Source organism: Staurois parvus, unplaced genomic scaffold (assembly GCF_062004578.1).
Source record: "Staurois parvus isolate SC_StPar_1 unplaced genomic scaffold, SC_StPar_1.0 ptg000068l, whole genome shotgun sequence".
Classification (NCBI taxonomy): Eukaryota; Metazoa; Chordata; class Amphibia; order Anura; family Ranidae; genus Staurois; species Staurois parvus.
Genome location: NW_028317864.1, coordinates 9335028 through 9356156, shown reverse-complemented (window position 1 = coordinate 9356156; position 21129 = coordinate 9335028). Strand labels below are relative to the sequence as shown.

Genomic DNA, 21129 nt, shown 5'->3' with positions numbered 1-21129 from the left:
GCAAGGTCAGCTGAATTGCTGGGAGAACTACTTAAAATATTTCAGTGCTTCTGCTGTGAATTTTAACATTGCATTGCTCCACAGTGCCTGCAGCTACAGGAGGTCACTGAGGGGAAGTTTTAAAGCGGTGTAGAAAATGGCCATAGATTCACTTTAAGGGTTAGAGGCTTTTTAAGGCTACGCTATGCACACTAGCTCTAGGCATCAGTAACTTTGCACCATAAAACTTACTTGAAGTAGTCTCCCTGTTCTAAGAATAAACTAGTTCCACAAAAAAAAAAAAAAAAAAAGGCACATTCACTGCAGTAAATGAGGGGCCAAAACAGCATCCCAACTCCCTGTCTCATATTGCCATCTATACCCCGTCTCTTCCATTCCTTACAGCTGTCCTTTTATAAATATACAGAAGGACATAAAATAAAAACTACCTGTAGTGTTTGATATCACTCAGGTTCAAACCTGCACTAAAAAAAGTGTAGTTTGTGGAAGAAACTGACATTTGACTTATTAATATACACTTATGTCTTTGTTTCAGACTTTGACTAGTCCATTATCTAGCAGGAAGAGTACTCAAGTTTATAAAGAGGAGGAGTCATAGAAAAGAGTATGTATAAGTATCTTCTGACCGGTAGTTAATATTTCTTCTGGAGCTAATATCCCAGCTCTGGATAGCTCTCCACATGCGTTCCTCAACCTCTTGTCGCGATGGCTCCAAAATGAACCAGGCTTCTGGGCCGTCAAACATGATGTGTGAAAGCACCCCGCAGGCATTATACGACACTTCAATCCCATCTGCTTTGCTGTCCAGGAGGTTGCTGGTAAGTACAAGGGCACAAGTGTAAAAATGGTATAATGTTTAACAAACGAAGGCTGTTTTAGACGAACTGGGAACTATTTTGGAGGAACTGGATACTGTGGCAGCTGCCCACAGTAACCACTTTTTAGCTTTCCTTTTCTGCTTAAGAAATGAAAGATATAATATGATGAAGCAGGGCAGGTGTACAGGCCCAAGAACCCGCACAGATATCCCACCAACAGGGTCCTCAAGACATACAAGAAACAGGGTATGTAAACCTGAACAATGAACCTCTCTGATCTTTTTGGTCTATCGTATACCACTGAAAGTATTTTGTTAGATTTTGTTTGATTATTTCTTGTCAGAAACCCTAAGTGCTGATGAATTCCTGTGTTCTCGGTCTATGCTGTTGTCAGTTACATTGTTTTCAGTTACCTCTAAGTACTACAGTGTCCCTACCCCCTATTTTAGGGAGAAGAGGAGAGGGGCAGAGGAGTCCTGTAGTACGTTCTTGTTTATGTTGTTCTTATACAGTAGTGTGAGTGAGTGTTCTCATTCCAGGACTGGAAAGGTGTCACTGGCAGAATCATAGGTGAAAATATAGGAAACAAATTAAGCCACCACGTTAGAGGAACTGGCAAACTGGAAAACATTACGTTTTTGCTTTTGAGATATGTTTTAAATCTTTTATATATATATATTAATTACTTGACAACTGGGCTATAGCCAAATGATGGCTACAGCGTGATTGTCCAGTTCTGGGAGGGCGTCATATGACGTCCTCCCAGAACGCGCGCCCCCAGCGGCACACACCCAGCGATCTCCGTGATCGCTGTGTCCTAAGGATGTGGTAAAAGGCCAATCACAGCGGCCTTTTACTACGCAATCAGCTGTGTCCAATGACACAGCAGATCACCGGGTAAATGCAGTTGCCGGTTGCCGGCTGCACTTTCCTCACGTTGTCACAGCGTAAGGAAAGCACTGCTGATTACCGGCAAATGTCAGAAAACAGATCGCCACTGATCATTAGGGCGCTGATGATCAGTGCCCAGCAGTGCCACCCACCAGTGCCACCCACCTGTGCCTAGCAGTGCCACCCACCAGTGCCAAGCACTGCCACCCACCTGTGCCCATCAGTGCCACCCACCAGTGTCCAGCAGTGCCATCCACCAGTGCCGCCAGTCAGTACCCAGCAGTGCCGCCAGTCAGTGCCACCCATCAGTGCCAATCATTGCTGCATATCAGTGCAGCATCATTAGTGCCACCTATCAGTGCCAATCATTGCTGCATATCAGTGCAGCATCATCAGTGCCGCCTATCAGTGCAGCCTCATCAACACACATCAGTGAAGGAGAAAAATTACGTGTTTGCAAAATTTTATAATGGAAACAAACAAAAACTTTTTTTTTTGCTTTTTTTTGTTTACAGCGCAAAAAATAAAACACCGAGTGGCGATTAAATACCTCCAAAAAAGAGCTCTATTTGTGTGAAAAAAATTATAAAAATTTCATATGGGTACAGTGTTGCATGACCGCGCAATTGTCATTCAAAGTGTGAGAGCGCTGAAAGGTGAAAATTGGCCTCAGCAGGAAGGGGGTATAAGTGCCCGGTAGGCAAGTGGTTAAAGGGTATGAAGAATTAAGATGCATGTGACCATTTCAAAACACCAATGTTCTTTAGCGATCAACATGCAAATATACCTTGCACACTGCAACCAGGAATCTCATACAAAACGTGTTTACCCACTTCCTGTCCGGTCCATGTACATAAACGGCTGGACGGTAGGAGTGCAAAAGCGGGTCGCCGTTTATAAACGGCCCCCGCCTTCACTGCCTGTGCGAGCTCCCTAGGACCACACGGGACCGCGATCCGATGCCCGCTATGTCCGGAGGTGTGAGGTCCCGATTCATGTGATCACTGATTGGCCAATCAGTGATCACATGAACAGTAGTAAACAAGATGTCACTTCCTGACATCATTGCTTACTACTTGTGAAATTTGTGAATGATCACAGAGGTCACATGGTACAGGGCTATTCAAAACAGCCTTGTACCATGTGACAAGCTGTGACCAATCACAGCTCTCACAGTATTTCTCAATGACTGCAAGAATGCAGCTAGAGAGAAGGAGAAATGATTGTTTTTACAGCCTTTATGAGTGTAAAAGCAATCAGTGTAAAAAAAGAAAAAAAAAAATCTTCATCACCCCCCACAAGTAGTATAGTGTCACCATGGTAACACTATACTGCTAGGGTGATGGTATGTTAAAAAAATAAAAATAAAAAATAAATAATAAAAAAAAATTGTAAAAAAAAATATTTTGAAAAATTATAATTTTTGGTTATAAAAAGATAGCTAAATACATTTTGGCCAAGATTTATGAAGAAAGATTATTTATTTGCAAAATTGTATAAGAAAAATACTTCTTTTTTCAAAATGTTTGGACTTTTTCATTTATATAGCAAAAAAATAAAAATCCCAGTGGTGTATAAATACCACCAAAATAGTTTTATCGGTCTCAAAAATTGCTAAAAAAAAAATCACATGGGTACAGTGTTGCATGACCGCGCAATTGTCATTCAAAGTTTAATAGCACTGAAAGCTGAAAACTGGCCTGGACAGGAAGGGGGTAAAAGTGTCCGGACTTGAAGTGGTTAAAGCTTGGTATATATACACTAGATGTAAAAGTTCACCCAGCATCACTGTGGCTTTGAGCCATATTCTATCCACACATGAGGAGCTCCCGAGGAGAAACGCTTACAAATGAGCCTGATTTTCACATACTGTAAAGGGAACACAACAGTTGCATGTATGGAGTCTCTTAAAAGCATAATGTTATTAGATAATATGTATTAGAGTGTTTCTTACCCCTTTAGCACCTCTGCCTTACATATACTTTGAGGCTATAGGATATAAAGTGACTTTCTTGCTATGCAATCTAACAGTATCCAATCTAATTGTAAACTCTTTATTGCCCCATCTCTCATGCTACAGTTCTCTAGCAATTCCTTGAGAGCAGCTATGAAAACTCAGACTGGAAAACAGGTTTTAGAAGGTAAGATCGATCTTTGCCCACAGTGTGTCCACATTCAATGACATCATCCTTTATTTCTCAATTGGCTGAACTATTATTTTTTTCTCTACGGGCTGAAACCACTAATAGAAAAAAATATTCCAAACAATGAAGAAAGAAGGGATGAAGGTAACGAATTTGATTTTTAAACAGAATGTTTACAGTTATCTAGAGATTGCGACATGAGAAATGACACATATAGCTTACCACAAACCCTATGCACAGGTATGGCTGGATGGTATAGCAAGAAAAATGGTACCTCATTTTTTTTGGAGTTGCTAGGTGCTACATGGACACCTCTCTTTCAAACAATTTTTTAATATTTATACTGAAAACTATATAAGGCCTAACAATCACCTGAAAACGGTAATAAACTGTGATGTCATCAGCTGTGGTCGCAGTTCGCGCACCTCTGCCACATTTCCCAGAAGCCCCAACATGTTGCGATGAAGTTCCTGCTTCTCTGGAAATTCCTGTAGATGATATTTGTACATTTCAAGGCTAGCCTAAAAATACACAAATGAAGCCAGGAATAATCCAAAAGACAGACTTACCCTCAGGCAGTCTAGAAACAGCTTCATGCCACTGTAGTTGAGGAACATCTCGCAGTTATCTGGAGTCTCATCGGTGATGTTCCACAGCGCACTCCAGGAAAATTCCATCACTTGGTCACACTGTTGGGCAAGGTGAGGGAAGATGATGTACAGTTGTGTTCAAAATAATAGCAGTCAGACATCACTAACATGATCACTCTTTTTGGTAGAAATGATATTTCTACATGGCAAATAATTTACTAGCAGGTGTAGTAGAGTAATAGAAATCCAACAGACCCAACAGTCATGACATGCATGCTGCTGATTCTGTGTCATTGAATCACTCATTGAAAGGGGCGTGTTCAAAATAATAGCAGTGTGGAGTTCTATTAGTGAGGTCATTCATTCTTTGAAAAACAGGTGGCAATTATTGCCCTTATTTAAGGAAGGAAGGCAGCAAATGTTGTACATGCTGGTTACAGTGCATTTCTCTCTGAAATTCTGAGGAAAATGGATTGTTCCAGACATTGTTCAGAAGAACAGCGTACCTTGATTAAAAAGTTGATTGGAGAGGGGAAACATATAAAGAAGTGCAGAAAATGATCGGCTGCTCAGCTAAAATGATCGCAAATGCTTTAAAATGGCAACCAAAACCTGACGTAGAGGAAAGCAAAAAACTATCATTCAAATGGATAGAAGAATAGCCAAAATGGCGCGGACTCAGCCAACAATCAGCTCCAGGAAGATCAAAGAAGGTGTAAAGTTCCCTGTGAGTACTGTTACAATTAGAAGACGCCTATGTGAAGCCAAGCTATCTGCAAGAAGCCCCCGCAAAGTCCAACTGTTGAAAAAAAGACATGTGCTGAAGAGGTTACAATTTGCCAAAGAGCACAATGACTGACCTAAAGTGAAATGGCACAACATTTTGTGGACTGATGAAAGTAAGATTGTTCTTTTTGGGTCTAGTGGGCGGAGACAGTTTGTCAGACGACCCCCAAACACTGAATTCAAGCCACAGTACACTGTGAAGACAGTGAAGCATGGTGGTGCAAGCATCATGATATGGGGATGTTTCTCATACTACGGTGTTGGGCCTATTTATCGCATACCAGGGATCATGGATCAGTTTGAATACATCAGAATACTTGAAGAGGTCATGCTGCCTTATGCTGAAGAGGAAATGCCCTTGAAATGGGTGCTCCAACAAGACAACGACCCCAAACACACCAGTAAACGTGCAACATCTTGGTTCCAGACCAACAAGATTGACGTTATGGAGTGGCCAGCCCAATCCCCGGATCTTCATCCAATAGAAAACTTGTGGGGTGACATCAAAAATGCCGTTTCTGAGGCAAAACCAAGAAATAGAGAAGAACTGTGGAATGTAGTCCAATCATCCTGGGCTGGAATACCTGATCACAGGTGCCAGAAGTTGGTTGACTCCATGCAACACAGATGTACAGCAGTTCTCAGAAACAGTGCGACTACAACTAAATATTCATTAAGTGATTCAAAGGAAAGCAAAATCTTCAAACATTTTTCAGTTTATATAGTGAATGTTTGAGTTTGTAAAGAAGAATACAAACACTGCTATTTTTTTGAACAGTCTAATATTCACTTTTCTTCAATTTTTTTAGAGGAACAACACAAATTTGATCTATTTTTCTTCATGTTTTGATTTGGAATAGAATGTGTCGTGTTCACTTTTTTCAACACACTGCTATTATTTTGAACACAACTGTATAAGCTGGCTAACAGTAACCCTGCCTCTGTTCCACAAATGCTATCCTAGAATCACTGAAGGTGTGTTAAATCAGAGAAAACAAAATCAGTTTGGCAATAGGACCTTACCGTATTCCACTGATGCTATTTGCTATCCCAGACCCAATGTAGCTGTGCTACAAATCTGTGAAAAAACTCAGTGGCACAACAGTAACTTCGTCTCCTTTCAGGTAATGTTATCCCAAAATCACTGAAGTTGTACTAAAATAAATAAATTTAAAAAAAAAGAAAAAAAGGAGGCCTATAGGAACTCTGTGTCCATTCTGTGAATGCTACAGTAAGTAAGGTACCCTTTACTAACAGCAGCCATAGGGCACAATGGAACAAGACAAGCAAGCAATGAACACTATTTACAAATATATTGATTTTCTCATTCTACTTTTCAATTGTCAAATCTAAATTTTTTTGTATTAAAAGGAGGAAAAAAAACAATCAATCATTTAATGCACAAAATGGGCACTCACAGTTTTGTCTTGCAGCTTCTTCTGAATCAACTTCAGCATAGTCTGTAGAGACAAAAACATGAACTTGTCAGACACAAGAAATAAGCTCACTTCCTATAAAGGACTTTCTACTAAATATTACATATATTATTATTATTATTATTATTATTATTATTATTAAAAGCAAACCCACCCATCCATCTAAGTCTCCATGCTTTATTTTGCTGAGAAATCACTTGAGCAAGGGCAGATGATTCATGTAGCAATTACTTTCTGGAATCCATCTGCCCTTAGCTCAGGCATACAAAAAGGAGGGTGTGCTTAGCTGAGAAAACTCCTCCTCCCCCCTGAAGACTCCTGGGATATATGACATCATTTGCCTAGGCATGCAAACCAGGAAGTAACTGAAGAAATGTAAAAACTGTTTTAAACAAGTAAATATAATATACTTTTCTATCTATTTACTAATGCTAGTAGTATAAGAATTCAAAATAGTCAATGCAGATTGAAGCAGTGAGTTCCACTTTAACGCAAAAAAGTTCATTATATTGTGCTCAACCTCCTCCAAATTTTTTTTTTTCTGCTGCGGTGATCTGACTTCCTGTTGGAGGGTGGCTACACTCTTTTTCCATGCTCACATGTATGCAGGGACATAGTCACCCTCTCTTACTCAACCCCAGATGGACTAGGTTGATTATGGGATATGTAGTGTACACAGTGCACATGGCTGCAACTAATGTGCACTGCTTATGCAAAAGGGAAAAGAAGAGGTTCAGGAGCTCAAGGAGGACTTTACAAGGAAGCAGAATAACAAACTATTTAATGAAAAAATAGATTACAGGGCCTTTAAGTAGTGGTTGTATCTCAACTTTTTTTTGGAGAAGAAGGATACTGTTTAGCATCACCTGAATCAGTAATATTGAAATATTTTCCATTATCACTCACCACTTTCTTGTTTCATTCTGATCTATCTAACTTATTCAAGGACGCCCCTATGTATCCAGAACAAAATACTGCCTTAATCCACCTAATCTGTCTGTAGCTGTAGTCTTAGGGGGTCATTTAAAAAGCAATGGTATGGTCAAACAGCATTGTCCAAGTCCAAGTCAAAAATCACATGACTGACTCTCCTCCAATCACGGAATTCTCTCTGCTCCATTGCACAGAGAGATCTCTATTGGACTACACACTGTTGCCTGATTTTTATGATTGTGATGGAATGCGATGTATGGCGGTTAATAACGATGAAGAAATAGCTATATCTGCTGTGATAAATGAGTCCCTTCAACATTTTTGCCTCCACCTCTAAAACCCCGCTATTACAGCTAAATACCAGGACGTTCTGACAGGCCAAGCCTTGGAACTGTCCAAATAGTACAAAAAAATTGCCTATCCATTCCTGTCTATTGCAACTTCTTCTTGGCCGCTGAGGCAGCCCAAGACATGTAGGCCCAATAGGAATGTGTGGGGAGCAAGAGGTTGTGGAAAGCTTTCATGTGACCTACACGTGTGGGAGCCTAGGTTGTCAGAATGGTCTAAGATTCTGCCATAAAGGCATTGTTTCAGAGGATCCTGCAAGGTCTGTAGTGCTTGTTGGTGTCTACACTAGGGGTGGACTGATCATTCGAGCACTCGCGCACTGCCCGAGGGCCCAGGGCCAGTAAGGGGCCTTATGAGATGCCCCTGGTACCTTTCATTGGCTTTTTCATAGGCTTTTTTGGGTGTTGGCGAGGACACAGGGGCCCCATGAGTTGTCAGTCCGCCCCTGGTCTACACTATACATTTTCTCTTTATGAACTGGCCGGCTCAGACTTTTATAGTGAGAAGCATTAAAGCACGACCATTATGCAGCAAAGCAGGAACAAAATCTGTAACAAGTAAATATGTGCATCGAAAATTAAAACTATACACAGAAAGTAGGTTTTCAAATGGCAAGGATATTTAAATCAAGCTGATCTCTTTTATATGCATATCTAATAAAAATACTAAAACAAATCAGCTAAATATTATATATTAGTGTACCTCTGTTTAAGAACGCCTTGGTTAACGCAATTTTCGGTTTACAAATGAAAATCCATTGAAAATAATACCTTGGTTTACGAATTTGTTTCGCAATACGAAGTGTATGTCGACATTTTTAAATGCAATTGCCAGCTTTTTTTTTTCTTCTTCACTATAGCTCACAGAATTAGCTGTCACTTTCCCCAGATTTAAAGGAAACTTTGTTTCTTTTAAGAAAGTAAAAGGAAACATTGTTTCTTTTAACTCAGGGAAATAAACTAAAAGGAAACATTCTTTCTTTTAGCAGGGGGGAAAGTGACAGCTGAATCTCTGAGCTATAGTGAAGAAAAAAAAAAAAGTGGTAATTACATTTAAAAACTGGCACCATGATAAATAAAACAACGTCGTGGGGTCCCCCATCCATTCATACCAAGCCCTTCAGGTCTGGTATGGGTTTTGAGGGGAACCCCCCACACCAAAATTTAAAAAAAAATGGCATGGGGGGTCACCCCCTCCCCCAAGCTCCATATCAGACCCTTATCCAAGCATGCAGCCCGGCAGGTCAAGAAAGTAAGGGGGGGGGACGGGGGGACGAGTGAGCGCTCCACCTCCTGAACCATACCAGGCCACATGACCTCAACATGGGGGGGTGCTGTGGGGCAGGGGGGGCAAGGGCCTCTTCCCCACACCCCTGGCCAGTGGTTGTGGGGGTCTGCTGGCAGGGGGCTTATCGGAATCTGGAAGCCACCTCTAACAAGGGGCCCCCCAGATCCCGGCCCCCCCCATGTGAATGAGTATGGGGTACATGGTCCCGCTACTCATTCACAAAAAACAAAAAGTGTAGTGCGAAAAAAAAGACAGGACACGGTCTTTGACAAGTCCTTCATTAAAAGAAAAAAGTAAAAGAATGCCCCCCGCAGTAGATCCAAAGTCAATCACGATGTTCGCCGCCGACTGTGCCCGGGAGGGGCTCTGCCAGGATCTGGGGGCTTCCAGAGTCCGATAAGTTCCCTGCCCACAGACCCCCACAACCACCGGCCAGGGTTGTGGGGAAGAGGCCCTTGTCCCCATCAACACAGTCAAGGTTCCCTGCCCCAAAGCACAACCCCATGTTGAGGGCATGTGGCCTGGTATAGTTCAGGAGGGGGGGCTCGCTCATCCTCCCCCCCTTTCCTGACCTGCTGGGCTGCATGCTCGGATAGGGGTCTGTATGGATTTTGGGGGGAACCCACGCCTTTTATTTTTAATTTTGGCGTGATTTCCCTTCAAAATCCATACTAGACCCGAAGGGCTTGGTATGGATGGGAGGGGGGACCCCACGCCATTTTTTAAAATATTTTTTTAATTGCTGGCAATTCTTTCTTTTACATTCAGCTGTCAATGGGGAACCCTGCTAACAGCTGAAATATTAACACATGATTGTCACTACTAAAATACCGCATGACTAGATAAAATAACTCATGCGGTATTTTAGTAGTGTTTACTTTTTTCTGACCTCTGGAGCAGATTAAGTGGTTTTCAATGCATTCCTATGGGAAACGGCATTTCGGTTTACAAATTTTTCCCTATACGAAAAGTCCCACAGAACAAATTAAATTCGTAAACCGAGGTATGCCTGTATATCTATATATCTATCTATATATCTATCTATATATATATATATATATATATATATATATATATATATAGTCATGTACTGTATGCACAACATTTTCCCACTACTGGATAACAAGGGTGAATGGATGACCACTATGAAACAAATGAAGGCAATCGAATCTTACCATGACAAAGCCCATCTTCCCCACTGCCTCCTTGTGGTCATTATCCACCTGGCAGACCAGAGCGTTACACAGGTGCACGGCAATGCGTTGGATGGATTCATCCTGACGAGTTGGGATCAGAATGTTTAGAAGAAGTTCATTCACCCGATGATACTGGAATTCTAGCTCTTCTGGGATGCCAAAGTTACACAGCGTGAGACAGCAGTTTCTCTGCACCTATGGAAACACACATATGGACATTCCATTATCTGGTGAGGTTCTGGGAATGCTGGGTTTAACAACACAGCTATATCAAGCATTACATACAACGTTAACATGGGAAATTATACACTGTATTAGTTCTAAATCTCAGAATTCAATAAAAAACAAATGTCTTTCATACAGCCAGTGTCCAATCCCCTTAGGGATTAAAGAGAGGAATCTCAAAACTTGATCTCTACATTTTATAGTATGTTACTCCTGCCCCCTGTGTCTAAATTGGCCTACGGGCTTAAGTCGCATTGGGAAGCTGATGTGGGAGAGACGGATGATGAAGACTGGAGCAAGGTATTGGACACTTGTAGAGCGGTGTCACCTAGGTTGTTGGATTGCCTCACTCAACTATATACTATGCATCGCTCCTATCCTACTTCCCTTAGACTAGCCTGCTACAAGAGTGCCCACAATACTATTTGTCCTATGTGTAGCTTTAGTTATGGTATCTTTTAACATCTACTATTTTACAGGGATTCTGGACACAGGTTGTTAAATTCCTCCATGTCACCATGGGTTCCACATTAACATTGCATCCTAAACAATGTTTATAAGGTCTGTTTCCTAACCCAGGCCTGGACAAAGTCACCAAAATCTTCTTACATGGAACTTTATTTACAGCTAGAAAACTGATAGCAAGACAGTGAATGAGGCCTGTACCCCCAAGTTGACAGCTTGGATCCATGAAATAAACAATACTTTGCCCTAGAAGAAATTTCTATACATCCACAGGGAATGCCCACACAAATTCAACAAGGTTTGGGATCCTTGGCTACAATCTACCACAACGTGCATGTGATTGCACCACACCTGAGTAATCTTCCCTCTGAATATCTCAAAGACCAATTTGGTTTGCTTTGTGAACTTCTTTCTCAAATTTCTAATTTATATGAATATTGTGTACCTGATACCCATGCTCTTCCCTTGTAGCAGTTGTTAACAAACTATGACTTTTGGGATCTCTTTAGCCTTTTTTGATATGTGCCTTGGTCTGTGTATTCGTAATTTCAAGTCTATGTCCAATCATAGATATTTTCTCTTTCTCCTTATGTCTATTATGTCCTGTTACGCATTATTTTGTGGGGAAAAAAAGAATAAATCTTTTCACTAATTATGCTTGTAATTACTACTTTGTAGTTTATGTTTTCTCTGTGATTCCATCTATATACTTTAATGAAGATTGCCGTTACACACATTTTGAGCAGGGGCAGGCTGATCTTCCACTTACACTGACCACAAACATAAGGGGTCACTTCTCCATTCAGCACCACTTAAGGGGTCACTTCTGAGCTCACCACGAATATAAAAGGGTCACCTTTTCAGTTACCACCAATGTAAGGGAGGACTTCTCCAGTGACCACTAATGTAAAGGGGCCTTTCTACATGATCTACAAATGTATGAGAGCGCTTCTCTACGGACCACAAACATAAGAGGGAACTTCTCCATGGACTACAACTGTAAGGGGGCCCTCCCCCCTAAACCACAAATATCAAGGGGCCCATCTCCATGGACCTACAAAAAGTAAGGGAACCGTTCTTCATGGACTAAACATGAAAACAGGTCCTACTCCACTGGACACAAATGAAAGGGAGCCGTTCTCTATGAACTACAAATGTAAGACAGCTTATCTCCATAGATTACAAGTGTCTGAGGGCCCTTCTCCATGGACCACAAAAGGTACCTCCACTGAACTACAAATATAATTGGGCCCTTCTCAACTAACCACCAGTGTAAGGATACCCTTCTCTATGGACCACAAATGTAAGAAAGCCCTCGTTCACGGATCCAAAAGATAGGAGGCACCTTCTCCACAGACTACAAATGTAAAAGGGCCTTTCTAAAAATGTCCATCTCCACTGGCCAGTAACTTAATGGGTATTTCTTCACAGACCACCAAGGGACACAACAATTTTAACTGTCTACATTTCTTTTCTGGCGATTAATGTTATTTGCTTTATTTCAGGATTGTATCTGAAAATAATGTTGTTGTATAGAGTAGGGGGGGAATGTTGAAATACACAATTCTTTATACTATTATTTAAAACTTTGCATGTCTTGCTAATGATTCTAATGTACCATAAAACTGTGGATTTAAAAAAAAAAACTGTTTTTAGCATTGGTTCTCTATGACCTAAAAATTATTTCAAGGGGGGCGCTCGTGAGCAGCAGCCAGGATGGCTGCCTTTTGAATCTTTTCCTCGGCCGCCGGACACATCGGCCGATTTCTGACCCTCAGGGGGGGTCCCTCTGCTTTCTCTCTGGCCCCTTGTCCTCCCAGTACCCCGATGGGCAAAAAAAACACCGGCCGCCGGCACCTCCAGCTCCCGGTGGGCCAGAGGCTTCCAGGACCCCGGAGGCCGCAAGTGAAGCCCCGGCCTCGATTTCTGGTCCCCCGCCGCCGCTACCTAAGGGTGGGCCGGATCGTAGCGGTATGGAAGACCTGGCATCAGAGACATCCCCGCAGTCTCCAATTCCATCCTTGCGGGATGCTGAGGTCCTGCACCGCTTCAAATTCATGCTGCAGTCGGAAATATCCTCCGCTACCTCCAAGCTGGCCGACCGTCTTTCGCGAGAAATTCGGGAGTTGGGCAACCGGACAAACGATCTCGAAGATAAAATGGACGCTGCGGCCACGGTCATTGAAAATCAAGAAAAGGATTTGTGCGACCTCAAGAAAGAATTGGCGGACGCGCTGCTACGGCTTGAGGATTTTGAAAACCGTTCCCGACGTGGCAATTGGAAGTTAAGGAGTATCCCGGAAACGGTCACAGATCTCACTTCCACCGCTACTGCTCTGTTTCAGGACCTGACGCCTGCTATTCCCATTGACCGGCTCGAATTTGACCGTATACATCATGCATTGGGCCCCAGATGACCGGATGGGCCCCCGAGGGACATTATCATCAAGTTTACTTATTACTGCACTAAGGAAACTATCCTCTTGGCGGCCAGAAACAACCCTGATCTCAGCTTCCAGGGGCATCGCTACCAGCTCTTCGCAGACCTCTCCCAGACCACTCTTCAGAAGTGGTGAAACACAGTATTAAATACACCTGGGGCTTTCCGTTCCGCCTCACCTTCAACTACCAGGGCCGCAGTCACTCTGTTGCTACGCCGGAGGAAGCCCATTCTCTCCTGGAATCTTTACAGCTTCTTTCGCCGGAAGCTGCTGATCAGAGCCCAGCTCATTCATCTGGATCCCCGGCAAGGACGCTTCCTCCGAGCTACTTCTGGGAGCAGTCGTCCAACAGGAAGAGGGCCCTTCCTCAGATCCCTCCACGATCAAGTCTTTCCTGTTCTTCTCCGGGCTGAAGATGCATCTTGGACCTCCCACGTATTGTTTCAGCGATGGACTTCTCTAACGGGACTGTGAGTTTGGCCCTTAGGGCTTTCCCGGTTTGTTAGCATTCCAGGTTGCGACTGATCCGGCTTGCTTCCTTGGGTTCCATCCCTGGTTGGGGGGGGGGGAAGGTCTCCTCCTGGACTTAAGGATTATGACTTTCTACTGTTGCAGCCTATTTTGGGTCTGGGTGATGTTATTCAGGTCTCCATTGGTGGCATAGGGTGATGGTTCCCTCGGGCTCCGGGGTGGGAGGTTGACCCAGTAGGCCCGGTTGGGTGGGAGGGGGTTGGCCCCCATGGTTCTCCGGGATTCTATGGGGAGGTCGTCATGGAGGTTCTTGCTCCTGGGACTCAGTGTTATTATTTGGTACCCCGTTCTACTATGTTCATTGCCTTATTGCCTTTTTGCCCCCTGAGGGCTTATGTTTTTGATGTTTCCATTTGCAGCCATGTGTCCGGTGGTAGAGCCACCCCCAACTGGTATCCTTCAAGTGTAGGATGCACGTCACCATTGGCGTGACATGATTGCACTTTTGTATATGCTTCTTGTGTCATTTTCTTTTTTTCTTTCATTATTTTTTTTTCTCCTCAGTTTTTTTTGTTTTTGTTTTATGCAGGGTTCCGGGATGCCACAGTCCAATCGCCATTCGGAGTGGAAATTGTTGGCTGCTTTATGCTTTTTTTGCTGAGCGTGTTGCGCTGGTGCCGCCATGGCCTCTCCCCTTTTGAAAAAACATTCACAAAATGTTCAAGGCTTCAATTCGCCTCAGAAGTGGGCTAAAGTTTTTCATCACCTCAAATAGCAACAAATTGATGTGGTATGTTTACAAAAGTTCAGGTTTTCTCAGTCCTCCGCTCCACATTATCTTTCACCTCACTATCCCACCTTTTACATGACCTCGGCTCCTGAGAAGCGTCGGGGTGTACTAATAGCTTTCAAACGCAATCTCCCTTTTGTCTGTGCTTGGAAAATAGCGGACCCCACGGGCAGGTATTTGCTTCTGCAAGGCACCCTCTGGGACCAGGAAGATACTTTTGTCTCTTACTACGCGCCTAATCGTTTTCAGCATAAATTCTTTTCGCATCTTTGCACCATTGTTTCCCGACACTCCAAGGGTCTTCTTCTTCCTGTTTTTGGAGATTCAAATGTTACCTTGGATTCCACATTGGATAGGCGCTACGCACGGAGGGCGGCCCCTTCTCATGACTTGGTGCTGGAGGAACCTATGCGCTCTCTCCTGCGGACGGCGGGGCTAGCAGATGTCTGGAGGAAACTTCACCCAACTGAACGTGACTTTACATTCTATTCCAATCCTCATGACAGTTTTTGTAGAATTGACCATATATTCATGCAGGTTCAGCAGCTTCCCTTGGTCCGGCGGATAACTATTCGCTCCTCACCCTGGTCAGACCATGATCCCTTGGTACTCCTCCTTCCTCTCTCTGGGTCAGAACGGCGCCCTTTTCATTGGCGAATCAATGACTCTTTATTGACCACTCAGACTACCTATTAAATGTGTTTAAATATTACTCCTGCGCTATTAAAATATACAAATAATAATGATAAGCTGCCAGCACTAAGGTGACACAACCCTGGCACCAAACACAGTAGAGAAGTAAAATTGTAAAGCAGTGCAGCGCTATAAATACCCTATTCACATAGCTTAATACAAGAAAAATATATAAACATGTGGTGCTGTGAGTCCTCCCAGTATATAGATCCGTCTTAATATGTGAAAAACACACACAAAACAATCTTCATGCAGGTGCTCCCAACTGTAATGTGAATCCACAGTGACAGGGGTGCCCCCTCACCTTCCTGCCCAGGCCCCGCAGGACCAATGAGCCAGACAATTGCCTCTTTTGTAATCCTCCCACACCACCTTAGGGGTCTCCTCAGCAGTAGTGGTGGTACTTCCTCCTCTGATGGATAATGATTTCCACTAGGTGCCTCCAGATATTAGTGCGCACTCATTTCCATAAACACCCCACATAGGACAAAAAAGATCCACATAGTGTGAAACCGCATAAGCCTTTTATTAAAGCCACACTATTAGTACTACTCACATTTGTGTGGTTTGGCATGCACATTTGCACCACACCATGGGTGTACTGACTTGTGTGGATCCTCACGAGAAGGTGGACCAAGATGGCGCAGACGCCGGATATGACGTCACCGCGCAGTCCGTTAGGCTCCTCCCACTGGCGTATCTACGCGTTACGTCACGGTTGATAGCACGTGACTTCTTCAGGATATACCTATATATCCGGCGTCGGCGCCATCTTGGTCCACCTTCTAAATGTGAGTAGTACTAATAGTGTGGCTTTAATAAAAGGCTTATGCGGTTTTACACTATGTGGATCTTTTTTGTCCTATGTGGGGTGTTTATGGAAATGAGTGCGCACTAATATCTGGAGGCACCTAGTGGAAATCATTATCCATCAGAGGAGGAAGTACCACCACTACTGCTGAGGAGACCCCCAAGGTGGTGTGGGAGGATTACAAAAGAGGCAATTGTCTGGCTCATTGGTCCTGCGGGGCCTGGGCAGGAAGGTGAGGGGGTACCCCTGTCACTGTGGATTCACATTACAGTTGGGAGCACCTGCATGAAGATTGTTTTGTGTGTGTTTTTCACATATTAAGACAGATCTATATACTGGGAGGACTCACAGCACCACATGTTGTTTATATATTTTTCTTGAATTAAGCTATGTGGATAGGGTATTTATAGCGCTGCACTGTTTTACAATTTTACCACTCAGACTACCTGCCAACAAATAGAATTTTTCTTACGAACATACTTCACGGAAAATTCGGGATCGGTCTCGTTGGCAGTGCCCCTATGGGAGGCGCATAAGGCCACGGTGCGGGGTTATGTTATACAGCTGGCTGCGGTCCGGAAGCGGGAGGGCTGACTTTTGGAGCTTCATTCTCTCCTGGCCTCTGCGGATGCGCTTTGGAAGTCATCTCCATCCGCAGCCCATAAACGCACTCGGGACGCTCTGGCGGCAGAGTTGGATCTATTTGCCTCTTCGGAGGCGGAACGGGCCCTGCGTTGGACCAAACACAAATTTTATTCCTGTGCTAATAAGCCGGGCCCAATGCTGGCCAGGAAACTCAATTCTGTGGGGAAACCCCATAAACCGATCCGACTGCGACTTCCCACAGGTGGCTGTACTTCTAATCCCCAGCAGATTGTTTCCCATTTCTCAGACTTCCTTTCGCACCTCTACACTAAACCAGATCCCTTCCCTGTGGCTCAAGCAGAGGCATTCTTTCAAGATCTCCGACTTCCTAGGTTATCCGAGGCAGCACAGGTGGCCCTCAACGCCGGTGTCACCGTAGCGGAAGTGCTCCAAGCTATGAAATCTTTACGGTCCACCGCGGCCCCAGGTCCCGACGGCTTCTCCGGTCTCTATTATAAGAAATTTTCGGCCCTGTTGGCGCCCTTTTTGGCTGACTATTTTAATGAGTTACGACAGGGCTCCTTGCCCTCTCCAGACGCGCTTAGAGCGCATATCTCCATGATTCCTAAGACGACCGATGATGTACAGGAACTGCAAGCCTTCCAGCCCATTTCTCTTCTTAATGAGGACCTGAAGATATTGGGCAAGATCCTTAGTTTTCGCATCAATAAATATTTGCATAGCCTGGTCCACAGGGACCAAGTAGGGTTTATCCCTGGGAGGCAGGCAGGTGATAACGTTCGTAAGGTGGTCCATCTCATACATTTTCTGCAACAGCGGAAAATCCCGGGATTCTTACTGTCCTTAGACATATATAAAAGCCTTTGATTCTCTACCTTGGGAATATCTGCGGTTTGTGCTGTCTCGTTGGGGTTTTGGGGATTCTATTCTTTCTTGGATTCAAGCCTTCTATTCTTCTCCTTCGGCCTCCGTTAAATACGCTGGGTATTTTTCAGATCCCTTTCCTATTGGGCGAAGGACGAGACAGGGTTGCCCCCTGTCCCTGGCGCTCTTTGTCCTGGCGCTTGAGCCGCTGGCTTTAGCGCTCCGGACCGATTGCAATGTATCGGGGGTTCCATACGCGGGACAGGAGTTCAAGCTGAACCTTTTTGTGGACGATGCCCTCTTGACTCTTACTGATCCCCTGACGACCCTTCCTAATTTGCAACAGATTCTTGAGTGCTTCTCCTTGATTTCGGGGTCTCCGTATTAAGTTGGATAAGACTGTCGCTCTCAAAATTACATTGGCTTCAGATTTGGTTTCGTGCCTACAATCCCACTTCCAAATGGGCTTCCTCTTCTCTTGAATACTTAGGCATTCGCTTGACCCCCACCTATGACTCCGTTTGCTGCAAATTATTATCCATTTCTTAGCTCTCTATCTTCTCTTATGCATTCTTGGCAATTTCCGCACCAGTCTTGGATAGGACGGGTTAATTCGGTGAAAATGACCATCCTGCCAAAATTGTTATATTATTTTCGCACCCTCCCAGTGCGGGTGCCCCCTCATTTTCTTCGGTTGCTTCAAGTGAAGTTTATGCATTTTATCTGGGCCGATAAGCACCCCAGAGTCTCCAGGAATACGCTTTTTGCTCATAGACTCCAGGGTGGTCTTGGGGTGCCTAATGTAATGAAGTATTATCAGGCGAGCCAGATTGCCCCGCTGTCTATGTTGCACGCTTCCTCTGACGTTCCTCTCTGGGTCCTGCTGGAACTACTTAATTGTGCCCCTATCGCAACGCTTCTATGGCTTCCCCCTGCCCTGCGCTCTATGGCACTGAGTCCGATGTTGCTCCATGGCTTACAAGCAGCATCAGGGCGCCCCGGGCCTTATATCCCTTCTTTATGCAGTTCTGAACAGACGCTTGTCGCATACTTCTCTTTCATATGTTGTTCATTGGGAGCGCGACCTGGGAGTGGCTGTGGATCCGGAAGACTGGAATAAGGCCTGGTCACTCATAGCTAAATGCTCATTTAATACGACCACGCTGGAGGCAGCCTATAAGGTATTGTTTCGTTGGAATTGGGTTCCGGCTCGTTTGGCCCAGGCTAACCCTGCCTGTAGTGATCGATGCTTTCGGGGTTGTGGCCATCTTGAAGATGTATTGCATATCAGGTGGTCATGCCCGAGACTGTTTCGTTTTTAGTCTCGTGTGTTTGGCCTCCTTTTCACCTTGTTCCATCTCTCCATACGCCAGGATGCTCAGTATGCCTTGCTTCATTGCCCCATACCAGGCCCCTTGGCTCACCAGCAGAAGTTGGCTTCCTATTTGTTTTTAACGGCCACTAGAACAGTTGCTCAAGCCTGGAAGAGTCCATTTGTCCCTCTTCAGGGGAGGGCGGGATCGTATGACCACTATGATGCTCAACGAACAGATGTCGAGTATCTGCAATGACTCCCAACGTAAATTTTTGAAAATATGGGAGCCGTGGCTGCAATATGCCTTTCCCACGCTCCCCCGGCTAGTCTGGGGATGTAATGGCGTTTGGTATTGGTGCTCTTGGACCCCTGCTCTTTGGGGTTTTTTTCGTTTGTGTTTTTTTTTTTTTTTCCTTTCTCTCTTTCTCTTTGTTTTTGGTGTGACAGTGGACAGCTGCCTTTAGTTGTTATAGTAAGAGCTACATTAATGTTATTGTAACTTATGTGCCATTGATAGCCCCTGCGTGGGCGTACCTTTTGCCCTGTTGGCATTAAAACACTGTTTTCTATTTTGCATTTTTTATCTGTGCAATTTTTATCTGTGCAATTTTGTTGCCTCTGTTTTATACTGTTTAAAAATGAATAAAAACCATTGCAATATAAAAATTATTTCAAGGGTTACTCCGCAGCAAAAAAGTTGGGAAAGGCTGACCTAAAACTATACACTTGCAATGAGGAAATAATAGTTTAAAATAAGTAAACATCATAACGGTACAATCATGTTACATCATAAAATATGTCAAAACAAAACTGTACTTTGTCAATGGAACACCACGCAACAGGTTCACTAAGGTGCCCACATACTGTTCAATTCAATATTTGATTTTATATTTGTTTCTAGTAAAACTGTATCAATACACTGTATACACAATTTCATCACATCCAATTGATTTTGAAGTTAAAAAGGTGTTTGGACAGGATTGGACATTGCTAATGTTTACGGTAGGGATCAGGGCATTAGAAAGGGTCAGAAAAACAAATCAAATTTTTTTAGAAACCAAATTATAATTTTAACTGTAGTTTGGATTGAATTTATATCTGTACTACCATCTCTACTAGCATCTTCTGGCTCAGGCTTGAATCCTCCTCCTGTTGGAGATGCTAGCCCCCTGATAACAAAGTACCAGAAACCTAGGCTTTAACAAAATCCTTCTTCCGTTTCACCTTCACAAGGAATGGGGAGAGCTGCAGGCTATGGCAATAGAGGAACTGTTTCAGGGCAAACAAGAACCTGGGAAAAGCCATCCCGATTGACTGATTTTGCACCCAAGTAAACAGTCAGGCAGGGTTGTGGTGGATTAACAGACAAAAATCGCTGGATTGGGTAAACTTCTCTTTTGTCTGTAGGTATCTCAAGGTCATGGCAAACTTGCCGTATGTACATTTCAAGCTCTATATTTAATTTATAGTTTTAAGGAAAGATTAGCTACTTTGTTAAGAGCTAATTTTACCACTAAAACCCCGTATACACGTTGAGAATATCAGACAAATGATCGTCCGGGTTTTTTTTTTTTCACACTAGTCTCATATCGATAATGAAGAGGTTACTACAGTTTAGAAAATTCTTGTATGACAGAATAAAAATTCAGAAGAGACGTAATGTATTTGTATTGTATTTTCAGATGAAAACTGTACTGACTGTACTTTGAAAGTGTAATTTCTCGTATGATTTTCTGATGGTGTGTACAGGGCTTAAAGTTACATCTGTGAGGTCTTCCAGAAATTTACTAGTCTTCATAAGCAGTGTATCTGATACAAAGGTGTTAAAAATGAAACAATTATTCCTGTTACACTTCCAGGGGAACTTGCACTGATGAAAGTATTTCCAGTAGTTCTGGTGCCTAGACCTGTTTAGTGGAACACATGCCTTTCCATTCTACCAGTCTTCATGCATGATGACACTTTGGAAATACTGGTCACAGGTCCACTATCCTATCTAAATTATATGCAAGGTCTAGT

General features: G+C 43.5%; 1 protein-coding gene across 1 annotated transcript in view; it reads right to left on the bottom strand.

The window, feature by feature from the left end:
• The window catches only part of ZER1 (zyg-11 related cell cycle regulator), a 76564-nt gene that overhangs the window by 9518 nt on the left and 45917 nt on the right, over positions 1–21129 (bottom strand). Inside the window, exons 9-13 of the mRNA XM_089669127.1 lie at positions 10409–10624; positions 6648–6689; positions 4423–4542; positions 4226–4341; positions 627–815 (exon numbers count right to left, since the gene is read on the bottom strand). Of these exons, the coding sequence (XP_089525253.1) occupies positions 627–815; positions 4226–4341; positions 4423–4542; positions 6648–6689; positions 10409–10624 (683 nt within the window). The remainder of the gene's footprint in view (positions 1–626; positions 816–4225; positions 4342–4422; positions 4543–6647; positions 6690–10408; positions 10625–21129) is intronic.